Source organism: Ursus maritimus, assembly GCF_017311325.1.
Source record: "Ursus maritimus isolate PB19 chromosome X unlocalized genomic scaffold, ASM1731132v1 scaffold_X1, whole genome shotgun sequence".
NCBI lineage: Eukaryota > Metazoa > Chordata > Mammalia > Carnivora > Ursidae > Ursus > Ursus maritimus.
In genome coordinates, this window is record NW_024423319.1 from 1,689,054 (window position 1) to 1,700,927 (window position 11,874).

The 11,874-nt window shown below is 56.6% G+C and overlaps 1 protein-coding gene across 1 annotated transcript in view; it reads left to right on the forward strand.

Annotated features, from left to right (window-relative positions):
• The first annotated feature begins 6,286 nt into the window (after positions 1 to 6,286).
• Positions 6,287 to 11,874, forward strand: part of IRAK1 (interleukin 1 receptor associated kinase 1) — a 10,886-nt gene continuing 5,298 nt past the window's right edge. The window contains exons 1-11 of the mRNA XM_040626869.1: positions 6,287 to 6,451; positions 6,535 to 6,702; positions 6,818 to 6,949; positions 7,068 to 7,171; positions 7,309 to 7,497; positions 7,734 to 7,798; positions 7,997 to 8,111; positions 8,800 to 8,918; positions 9,284 to 9,491; positions 9,942 to 10,007; positions 11,586 to 11,822. Coding sequence (XP_040482803.1) covers positions 6,316 to 6,451; positions 6,535 to 6,702; positions 6,818 to 6,949; positions 7,068 to 7,171; positions 7,309 to 7,497; positions 7,734 to 7,798; positions 7,997 to 8,111; positions 8,800 to 8,918; positions 9,284 to 9,491; positions 9,942 to 10,007; positions 11,586 to 11,822 — 1,539 coding nt within the window. The 5' untranslated portion in view covers positions 6,287 to 6,315. The remainder of the gene's footprint in view (positions 6,452 to 6,534; positions 6,703 to 6,817; positions 6,950 to 7,067; positions 7,172 to 7,308; positions 7,498 to 7,733; positions 7,799 to 7,996; positions 8,112 to 8,799; positions 8,919 to 9,283; positions 9,492 to 9,941; positions 10,008 to 11,585; positions 11,823 to 11,874) is intronic.

The window sequence follows — 11,874 nt, forward strand, 5'->3', positions numbered from 1 at the left end:
GGAAGCAGAGTGTCACCAGTGACTTCAAAGGCCTGCGATGTTCTCACCACCTAGCACCACCTGTTTCTTGCTCCTTTCTCATTTTGACAGGATATTCCCCAAGTGCTGATTTTTCTGGGGAAAAGGGAGTTCTAACTAGGGCCCAGGCAACTAGGAAGGTGAGGGTGAGGTCTCCCCTTTGGCCTCAGCCTGTCCCCTGAGGACATTCCCCTGCTCTGCTCTCCTTAGGGCCCAGGGTCTAGGTGAAGTGGTGCTCCCTTCTGCACTCAGAGGTGAAGACAGAAGCCTGTGCACTCCCTGTGGTGTGTGTCCCCCTCGCCCTTCACCAGCGAGAGCCCCTGGGCCAGAGGGAGGGCAGTCACAAGAACAGGTGCTGGGCAGAATCGAGACCCTCATAAAGGGAAGTCCAGCCTTTGAGTTTGAGAGCATTAGGGAAACTTGGAAATTGCCTTTGCTCCCCTAGCCCCCTTTCTAGCTTACCTTTTCTCAGGTCCTCAGCAGCGAGAGACAATGAGATGAAAAGGCCAAGAGATTGGGCTCCTGCTCACTGGTAGTCCCTTTCCCTTCAGTGTTTGTGTGTCCAGTGACAAAGGTGTTCTTCCTGGTGACCCTGATTATATCGGTATCTTATAGACTATACGCATAGGCCTGCTTGGTCTCCTCTCTCCTGGGCTTTTGTTTTGCTTTTTAGCTTTGCTTTTAGTTTTTCTGTCCCTTTTATTTAATGCACCGACTAGACACACAGAGCAGTTGAATTTTTATATATATATCTGTATATTGCACAATTATACACTCATTTTGCTTGTGGCTCCAACACACACACACACACACACACACACACACACACAAAAGACCTGTTAAAATTATACCTGTTGCTTAATTAAAATATTTCTGATAACCATAGCATAGGACAAGGGAAAATTAAAAAAAAAAACAAAACAAAAAAAAAACAAAAAACAAAAAACAAAAAAAACTACAAATCTGTCTGCTGGTCACTTCTGTCCAAGCAGATCAGTGGTCTTTCCGCGCTTTCAAGGGCTTCCCTGTGCCAAGCGAAGGAGGCTCCTGGCAGCATCCGGGTTTTGCACTGTTTCTCCCATGCTTATGAGAGAGGTCCCAGGATGCTGGTGCAAGACAGTTCACTTCAACGGGTGGGTGTAAGAGCACTTCCTTGCCCTGGCAAAGTCTGGAATGTAGTTGGTACCACCTGGCCCCCTTCGACCTCTGGGTGGGGCAGCTGGAGTCCATGGGCGGGGAGCTGATCCTACCCCCAGCCCTCCCAGTGACCCAGTCAGAGTGATCATGTATGGAGAGTCAGCTCAGCAGGCCTCCCCACCAGTAGGGCTTCCACTTTGCTGAGGCTGGAGGGCGGATGGGAGGTCTAGCACATCTCTGAATGTGTGAGCTGCGCCAGATAGACACCAGGGACCCCAGAACCACATACAAGAGTCCACTGGGTCTCCTCTAGGAGGTAGCAAAGACTCCAGAAACATCCCTTTCTCTTCTCCCTCATCCTACGAGTAACTGCATTTGCTTTTGTAATTCTTAATGAGCAATATCTGCTAGAGAGTTTAGCCGTAACAGTTCTTTTTGATCGTTTTTTTAAGTAATTAAAAAAACACCAAAAAAAAAAACAAAAAAAAAAACAAAAACCAGAAACTTGTTCTTCCAAAGCAGAGAGCATTATAATCACCAGGGCCAAAAGCTTCCCTCCCTGCATCATTACTTCTTCTGAGGCCTGAACCAAAAGAGAAACACTCATAAGCCCTTTGGGTGGCCAGGCTACCTGTGGGCCCCTCGGAGGACCTGGGCTGGGGCAGCCTCTGGTCCCAGTCTGGGGCCCGCTCCAGCCTGCGTTCAGTATTAGCAGTGGGTCACGACGTCCTTTCCCACCCAGCCTGGGATGGGGGCAGAGGAGGCGAGGAGGCCGTTGCTGCTGATGTTTGCCACTAACAGGTGGGTGTCCACGTGTGTGCTTTCTGACTGAAATCTGAAATCAGCACCCAACTTAGCCTCACCCAGTGACCTCTCGCCTGCCTGGACGGAGCAGGGCCCACCCAGTTGAGTGTTTCTGGGGAGATGGACGGTGGAGTGCAAAAGGCTTGCAGAACTTGAAGCCTGCTCCTTCCCTTGCTACCAAGGCCTCCTTTTCCGTTTGATTTGTCACTGCTTCAATCAATAACGGCCGCTCCAGAGTCAGTAGTTGATGAATATATGACCAAATATCACCAGGACTGTTACTCAATGTGTGCCGAGCCCTTTCCTCGCGCTGGGCTCCTGTGTACCCGGACACTGTAACGTGTGCTGTGTTTGCTCTCCTCCCCTTTTCCCTCATCCTTCCATCGTTTTTCTGGGGTTTTTCTGTTTGGGTTTGGTTTGGTTTTTATTTCTCCTTTTGTGTTCCAAACATGAGGTTCTCTCTACTGGTCCTCTTAACTGTGGTGTTGAGGCTTATATTTGTGTAATTTTCGGTGGGTGAAAGGAAATTTGCTAAGTAAATCTCTTCTGTGTTTGAACTGAAGTCTGTATTGTAACCATGTTTAAAGTAATTGTTCCAGAGACAAATGCTTCTAGACACCTTTTCTTTACAAACAAAAGAATTTGGAGGGAGGGGATGGTGACCAAGATGAGAGGGGCTGTCCTTTTTCCCCAGGAGGGGAGATCCGAAGAGATGACCCCTGCCCAGATCAGCCAGATGCCACCCAAAGAAGTTAAGCCTAAGCCAGCGGACCAAATAGGTGATGTGTTGCCATTTTCGAAGTCAGAGCAAAACCAGGTTTTGTTCCAACCCAATGGATTCTGTTTCCTTTTTTCCCCCTGAGATTATTAGCATCATCATTATTTTTAAGGACAGACAAGGTTGATGTTCCTTTGAAGGGAGACAGGAGGGGTGTGAGTAGAGCTGACCTTGCCTCAGTGGGAGGAGGATAGGGCAGGCCTGAAGAGCATAGCTCAGAATAAGGGTGGTCATCTCCCTGGAGACCTCCGCTGTGGCCACGGGTCAGGTGTATGTTGACAGGGCAGATTGGCCACTCTCCACCTGATGCAACTCTTCCTGGACAGGCCACGTGGTGGGCATTACCATTCAGGACACCCCCATCACATCCCACCCAGTCCCAGAGTATACAACACTAACATGACCTCTAGATTCTTCACCATCCTGGGTGATATGACGATGGTGAAGGGGGTACACTCTCTTTGCTGTCATCTGATCCCCAGCAAAATTTGGAGATGGGAAACCCCACTTCCCTTCCCCTGGCAAAACCAGATTCTTCTGAGAAAAGCCATTATCCCCACCAGACATTGTTTTGGGCTCACAGAACAGGGACAGATGTGTGCTCCCTTAGCATCCAGCACCCCCCCAAAGGCGAAGACAATGCTGACTGTCATGACTATTTGCACATGGGTTTAGTATCAGGAAGAACCAGGCAGGGTGGCTGCCCCTCCTGAGTCACAGTGACACTGGCCACCCTAGACAGAGGAGCTCCAGCTTGGAAGCCTGGCGAGGGTGGGAGACAGGTGTGTGTGGACAGGGAGCAGCCCAGGACAGACTTGGCTAGAGATGTCTCCAAAGCCCTCCATCACATTCACCTTCAGTTTTTGTGTTTTGGGACAATTACTTTAGAAAATAAGTAGGTCGTTTTAAAAACAAAAAAATATTGATTGCTTTTTTGTAGTGTTCAAAAAAAGGTTCTTTGTGTATAGCCAAATGACTGAAAGCACTGATATATTTAAAAACAAAAGGCAATTTATTAAGGAAATTTGTACCATTTCAGTAAACCTGTCTGAATGTACCTGTATACGTTTCAGAAACACCCCCTCCCACTGAATCCCTGTAACCTATTTATTATATAAAGAGTTTGCCTTATAAATTTACATAAAAATGTCCGTTTGTGTCTTTTGTTGTAAAATCAAGTGATTTTTCATAAGGTTCTTTTACTATTTGAAAAGATGGGCAGCACGCAGTTTTATTTTATTTTTGTAAGTTTTTTAATACGTGTGAAAGCAAAGAATACTCAGCATGCCTTTCTAAGTGACGCGTTTGCACCTTTTGTTGGGAAGTACTGTATCCTGTGCTGTTAGCATTCTCGATAAATCTCTCTGTGAAAGTGACTCAAGGTCTGGGCTTTCATTATCAGACAGCTCACAGGACAGCGTGGTGCTGTGTTTCCTGATTCCCTCTGGCTGTCCCTGAATGCAAATAGCCAGCCGCTTTCAGGACTGCCTTGGGAGGAGAGACCAGCCTACTCCATACACTGCCTCCCCTTGGGTTCCAAGGCTACGCTTTCTAGGCACACTGCTCCAGCGTGTGATGGGAAGCTCTGGGATGGCAGGCTGGGAAGGACCTGGCACAGGTCGGCCCGCTGAGCCCCAGGTCCAGAGGCAAGTGGGCTGCAGGCCTTCCGCTCAGCCGCACAAATTCCCTGCTCCTGAGGGCCATGGTGCCTCCTGTGTCCAGGTGCTTTTGGAAACAACCAGCCATCCCCCAGCTCTGGTTCGTGTGCCTATAGCCTGAGACCTTCCCATAGCCTCTGCTGACCTGGCCCCCTGCCCAAGGGGGGCGCTGTCATCACTGGGGTTTGCAGACCTTTTGCCAACTTGGCACTGAGGAGCTACCTGCCCCGCCACAGCTGTTCTCACCAGGCTGTTGCTGGGCTGGAGGGAACAACTGCTCAGAGTCCAGCTTCACATGCAAATAAATGTGGGCACAGCTGCTAGAAGGTGCACTCGAATGTCCTGGCCTTGAAGGTTAAAACAAAGGGTTGAAATTGGACCTGTGTGTGTTGAGCGTGTCTTGTGTGCCAGGCCTGTCCTGGGAGCCGCTGTCCAGCAGTAAGCAAGGAGGACACAGTTGCTGTTCCCTTAGAGCTTAGTGTGTGCGTGCATGATAATTTCCCATACTGGAGTTGGTAGTCTTTGTAAAAGCTGTCCCCATGAGAAGCCACTGGGGCCCAGGGTGTGGCTGGCAATGGCTGTGGCTTCTGGGGAGAGGCTCCCATGGAGGCCCATCTTAGGAGGACAGCCCGAAGGGGAGCCTTCTAGGGTCAGGATGGGGGTGCGGGTGGTGAGGGAAGGAGGCCTGTGGCCATGCAAACACTCATCCAAGTGGAGAAATAAAAAAGGAAGGCACTGTTGCTGCTTGGTGGGGTCTTCCCCCATCTAGTGGGGGAGGCAAACAAGTGCAGACGCTCAAATGGGACACACCCCAGATGCCAGGCACAGCAGGCGCTGCAGGCAGCTCTGCTCAGAGGGTCCTAGAGAGCTAAGGAGCTACAGTCCTCCGGGTAGGAGGAGTCGTGAGAGCATTGGGCCTGGGGGAAGAAATGGACTCCAGAGATGTTCAGGGAAATGACCAGAAAACAGGGGCTGCTGGAATGGAGGAGTGCCAGAGAATCCAAAGAAATCAGTGGCTGCAGAGCACTGTGGGAATGGGCAAGAAGAACTAATGTGGTGAAGACATCAAACAGGCTAGGAACGGAGCCTGGTGTCCAGGAGAGGCTGGATTCTGCCATCCTCACAGTGGGGAGTGCCAAGTGAGCCAGAAGCATGGCAACAAGAGGGAGGAGTCACAGCAGAAGGTGAAGGGAATTTTATGTGCTAGTGGGAAGAAGCCACCAAAGAAGGAAAAGTTGCAAACACTGCAAAGAGCAAAGAACTGCTGGAGCAGGTTCCTGAAGGAGTGAAAAAGATGGGATGCAGGGTGGAGGAGGAGGGCAACAACGCTCTGAGCTGAGGCAGCCTGCTGTATAAGCTTCCAGATCGTTCTTCCTGAACCCAGCCTCATGGCCAGCTGACAGCAGGCAGCGGGGGTCCTCTGTGTGACCCACATCTGACCCTGCCCTGCCTGGGGATCTCTGACGACTCTCCGCTGCCTCCCGAATGAAGCCAAAAGTTCATAAGGGGACCTTCCGCTGACGCTCACAAGGCCCGGCTCTAGCCCTTTCTGGAATGTCCCGGGCCTTGCCATGCCCTTTGTCCCAGTGCTCGGAACCGCGATCCTCCATCCCTCAGAGCCCCACTCAGGCGGGGCCTCCTCCGAGAAGCCCGCCTCGCCGCCAACCCGGGCCAAGGGGCGCGGCCTTCACGGGGAGAGACCGCGAACGGCGCCCCCGTGTGGCCGAGGGTCGCGGCGGCGGCAGCGGCGGGCAAGATGGCGGCGGGCCCGGGCCCCGCCCCTTCCGCCCCGCCGGGCGCTGCACGAGGCCGGCTTAAAGGGGAAGTGAGTCAGTGTCCGCGGACCCGGCCGGCCAAGGCCCGCGCCCGCCGCGGCCTCGAGAGGCCCTAAGAGGCCCTGGCCCGGCGGCGGCGGCGGCCATGGCCGGTGGGCCGGGCCCGGGGGACCCCGCGGCCCCCGGCGCCCAGCACTTCTTGTACGAGGTGCCGCCCTGGGTCATGTGCCGCTTCTACAAAGTGATGGACGCCCTGGAGCCCGCCGACTGGTGCCAGTTCGGTGGGTGGCGTCGGGCGGGGGGACTCTGGGGCGGGGGACGCGCGGGCCCCGGGAGCCCAGGCCTGACGTCTCCCGCCCCACAGCCGCCCTGATCGTGCGCGACCAGACCGAGCTGCGGCTGTGCGAGCGCTCCGGACAGCGCACGGCCAGCGTCCTGTGGCCCTGGATCAACCGCAACGCCCGCGTGGCTGACCTCGTGAGCATCCTCACGCACCTGCAGTTGCTCCGCGCTCGGGACATCATCACGGCCTGTGAGCGCGCGGCGCCGGGAAACCCCGGGACCCCGGGCTGGGCTCAGGGCCTCCCACGCCTCCCCCGCCCCGCCCCGCCTGGGCCTAACCGCCCTTTTCTTCCCTGGTATCCCAGGGCACCCTCCCGCCCCCCTTCTGCCCCCCAGCACCAGCACCCCGAGGCCCAGCAGCCCCCCAGCACCCTGTGAGACCGAGGTCCCCCACCCCCGGAAGTTGCAGACGTCAGCCTCCACACTCCCCTCCCCAGGTAAGAGGGCCCGGGTGTTGGGCTTGATGGACCTTTGGAAAGGGCCACCTTGACCATGGCCACTGCCGTAGACCATACCGTCAGTCTCTGCCTGCCTCTCACTGGTACCTTTATGAAGCTTTTCCAGGCTCCCAGACCCATTCTGGGGCTGAGCTCCTTCCTGTCCCAAGCCCTGCTGCCCTCCAGCCACCACCACCATATCCAGCCCCTTCCTCTACCAAGGTAGGTGGGTCCTGACAAGGAGCAAAAAATGTAGCCCAGCAGGGCCAGCCAGGAGGCAGCTGGGATAGGGGGTACTGGTGACTTTCAGGCAAGAGGGGAAGACAGGACCTCAGCTAATCCAGGATCTCTGCCCACAGCCTAACCCAGAGAGCCCAGTGTCCCTCCTGCAGGGAGCCCAGCCCTCTCCATTCTGCTGGCCTCTCAGTGAGATCTCCCAGGGCACCCACAACTTCTCAGAAGAGCTGAAGATCGGGGAGGGCGGCTTCGGGTGTGTGTACCGGGCGGTGATGAGGAACACACTATACGCTGTGAAGAGGCTGAAGGAGGTGGGTGTAGCCTTCCCTGCAAAGGCCCTGGCAGGTTGTCAACAAACCCTCACTTTTCTGGTCCTTCTCCCATGCTTCCCCATGTACCTCCTTCAGCCCTCTGATTCCCCAGTTCAAGATCCCCAGCGCCTTGGTGCTTCTGGGCCCAGGACAGGTGGCAGTGAGAGTGGCCATCAGGCCTTGGCTGCAAGAGCTTCATGCCGCCTTCCCGCCCTCATTTTCCTTGCGGGCTGCAGGGGGCAGACCTGGAGTGGACCACAGTGAAGCAGAGCTTCCTGACTGAAGTGGAGCAACTGTCACGGTGAGTCTGGGGAGGGGGCAGAAGGAGAACCACGTCAGGGCCCCTTTGGCCTCCAGGACCACAAAGCGTGGTACCTGGCTCCCTCAGGCCCCCAGAGCCTGCCAGGCCCAGCAGGGACTGCCCCCCCCAATCATGGCCAAATGGAAAGCATGGTGGAGGCTGGGGGCCAGAGTGCTCAGGTCCCCCTTTTCCAAGCAGATTTCGTCACCCAAATATTGTGGACTTCGCTGGCTACTGTGCTCAGAGTGGCTTCTACTGCCTCGTCTATGGCTTTCTGCCCAATGGCTCCCTGGAAGACCGCCTCCACTTCCAGGTAGCCGTCCCTGGCCTGGCACGCTTCCCTGGACCCAGAGCAGTCTCAGCACCTGGCTCTGTGAGTGGGTTCCACTAGCGGGCAGGGCCCGGGCTCAGGGTTTGGCCCAAGGTGGGCCAGTGGTTTCCACGGCACCCTTTCCCGTGGTCTCTCCCTGGCTGTTTGCGTGCCTGGGAGCCTGGGTCATGCTGCCTCTAAAAAAGGGGTTATTGACTCAGTGCCCCGATTGACGCCTCTCCCTTTTGCAAGCACAGTAGCTGAAGGGTCTTGTCAGCATTGCCCTCGAGAAAAGGGGGCAGTGGGCAGTAAACTGCGCCATCTGGACCTGCAACTGGTCCTCCTCTAGCCACGTACCCACAAGACACAAGGGCTGATGGCACACAGGGCACTTCTGCTCTCAGGATAAGCACACATTGCCGGGGGAGTTGGGGAGAATGCCTCCGCCAACATCCCGATTGCCCAGGGAGAAGGGGGACCTGCAGGCACTGAGGAGCGCCCCAGTTCATGATGACTCCGGGAAGCACGCTCCACGTGCTTAGTCTCCACCTTCTTGTGCGGAAGAGGAAACTGAGGCCCAGAGAGTGAAGTGGCTTGTCTAGAACCCACAGGGACAGGTGGAGGGAGTTGGGGTCAAGGAACAGTGGCTCCCAGCCTCTCCTGTGCCCCTCTGCTTCCTCTGCCACTCCAGACCCAGGCCTGCCCCCCTCTCTCCTGGCCTCAGCGACTGAACATCCTTCTGGGCACAGCACGGGCGATTCAGTTTTTACATCAGGACAGCCCCAGCCTCATCCATGGAGACATCAAAAGGTGAGGAGGGGCCACAGCCAGGCCCCTGGGGCCTCTGAGCGCTGTAAGGGTGGAGTCTGTGGCAGGCAGCCGTGGCACTTGCTCTCCGAGTCCTAGGAGCCCTGCTCTGGGTGTCCCCCATGAGACTAGGGCTGAGCTGAGGGATGGGGTGGAGCCCTGGGTCACTGAGTACCTGGCATGGGACAGGTGTGGAATCAGAGGCTAAGGAACCCCCCCCCCCCGCGCCAGTGATGAGCAGAGACCAAACTGTGTGAAGGAGCCCCCGGGTAGCGGGACCACCCTGAGTCCAGTGCTGTCGGAGCCAGGCAGGTGTGGGGTACAGAGCTGGCCAGGGCCAATCTGACACCGCTCCTTCCCTCCCCAAGTTCCAATGTCCTTCTGGATGAGAGACTGATGCCCAAACTGGGAGACTTTGGCCTGGCCCGTCTTAGCCGTTTTGCAGGGGCCAGTCCCAGCCAGAGCAGCACGGTGGCCCGGACTCGGACCGTGCGTGGCACCCTGGCCTACCTGCCCGAGGAGTACGTGAAGACAGGGAGACTGGCTGTGGACACAGATACCTTCAGCTTTGGCGTGGTGAGCCACTGGCCCCTTTGCTGGCTCGGGGGTGGGGGAGCTGTGGCCAAGCAAGGGCAGGAGAGCCTGGCTAATTCCATATAAGACCAGAGGCCAAGTTGGCAGGAAGCTAACAAGAGCTTCAGCTCCAGGGCCCCTCTCTCCCTGACACAGGCCCCTCCTGTGGGGGCCCTGCATCTCATTTCCCATGCGTAGTTTTGCAATCCTTTTCTTCGAGTGCACCCTCCAGCTGCCGAAGCGTCAGTCCCATAGCATGTGGTTCCCCCTTTGCCGGCAGCCCATCCTCATCTGCCCGTCTGAGGGCTGTGCCCCTGTCAGCCTTAGCAGCCTCTTTGGGCTGGGCCTCCCTGTCCACCCCAGAAGCCCCGCTGCATGTGACCCTCCCTGCCAAGGCCAGGGGCAGCACCATCCTAGAAGCCACTGCTACACTCTCCATCCTGCCCTCTCCAGGTAGTGCTGGAGACCCTGGCCGGCCAGAGGGCTGTGAGGACACATGGTGCTGGGACCAAGTATCTGGTGAGCCTCCTGAGGTGGGGCGGGAACGAGGGAGGCAGGCAGGGAGGCAGAGGGGAGAGGGAGGAAGGCAAGGAGACATCAGGGAGGGAGGCAGGGAAGCGCTACTCCTGATAACCAACAGGTGCAGCCCTGGAGGGTGGAATGATCTGGAATGCAGTGCCCCACAGAAGCCAGCCTCTGCTACTGCTGACTCATCTTTGAAAGTAGGCAGGGCTCCAAACAGCTTCCCTTGACCCTGCTGAGGAAAAACCTGTCTTTCTTCTGCAGATGCTAAGGGCCTTTCCAGACCCCACCTGGGCTGGGAGTGGGGCAGGGGTCCACCCAGCAGGGCAATCCCAGTGCTCTGGGACCAGAAGCTACTGTGGAAAACAGAACACAGGGCCCTGGGAGAGGTTGTGGTGGGAAATCGGACAAGCTGTGGATGAGCGCTCCAGGTTGTGGGGGGCAGCCCCCACCCCTGGATTCTGTTGGCCTCACTGGGGGCTGAGACAGGAGGTGTGCCCTCTAGTCCCAGTTTGATAGTGGTCCTTGCTGGAGGACCCGTTTCCCTCCATGCGAACAGACCTTGTACACGTGCCGTGCTCAGACCCTTCCTGGGCCCAGAACACATTCGCTCAACGTTTGTTCTTTACATTTTACAACTGGTCTACCTCCTGCTGCTGCTGTTCCTGGCTTGGGACTGTTTTCTGTCTATTACCAAGTCTCGCTGGCTCTGGGCTAGAATCGGGGAGCTATCCAGGAGCCCTCCTTCCCTCACCTTCTACATCCGTCAGCACATCCCGTTGGCCCTGTGTGTTAGAGCCAACCCAATTCAGGCTGCTCTCCACATCGTCATAGCTGCCCCAGGGCAGCATGCCAGACTCCTCAGGGATCCTTCTTTGGGCTTCTTTGGACCCTTCCTATTTGTTCTCCATGCCACGGCCAAAGCAATCTTTCAAAAGCAAAGAGATTGTGGAAGCCCCTTTGCCATCCCACTGTGCTTGGGGTGAAGGTCCAATCCCTTAACATGGCCACAACTCCCCAGGTCCTGCTATCACCAGCCTTCTCTCTGTCCCCCAGACTCAGCTAGCTCCCCGCTGCCTGCCCCAGGGCCTTGGTTTAAGCCTTTCTTTCTGCCCGAAAGGCCACCCCCCACCCAGGTGCTTCCTCCTGGCCCTTCCCATTTCAAAACCCAAGATGGCCTCCAGTCCCATTTGCACCCCTGGGTACCTCTCTGTGGGATACTCCCTTTCCTCCTTGGCTCTGACCTCTGGCTAACTCATGCCTTCAGATCCCAGCTCCCAAAGGTTGCTTGCTCAGGCCATGGTCAGAAGCCCCATGGGCCTGCCTGTCGAAGTTTTCCGTTGGTTTAGAGACTTGGTGTCTCCCCCACGCCAGGAAGTCAGCTCTATGAGGGTGGGCCCAGGGTGCTCTGTCGCTGGATTCCTAGGGCCTGGGGCAGTGCTGGGCACACAGTGGGTGCTTAATAAATCTCCAGAAAGACCACAGGAGTCAGTGATGAGAGCCTGGGGAATGGGGCTGAAGGCATGCCCCCCCCGCCCCCCGCCCATGGCCACACTCATAGTATCTGTCCCACAGAAAGACCTGGTTGAAGAAGAGGCTGAGGAGGCCGGGGTGGCTCTGAAAAGCACCCAGACCACACTCCAAGCAGGTCTGCCCACAGATGCCTGGGCTGTCCCAATTGCCACCCAGATCTGTAAGAAACACCTGGACCCCAGGCCTGGGCCATGCCCACCCGAGCTGGGCCTGGCCCTGGGCCAGCTGGCTTGCTGCTGCCTGCACCGCCGGGCCAAGAGGAGACCCCCCATGACCCAGGTAGCCCTGGGCGGGGGGGGGGGGGGGGGGGGGGGGGGGGGGGGGGGGGGGG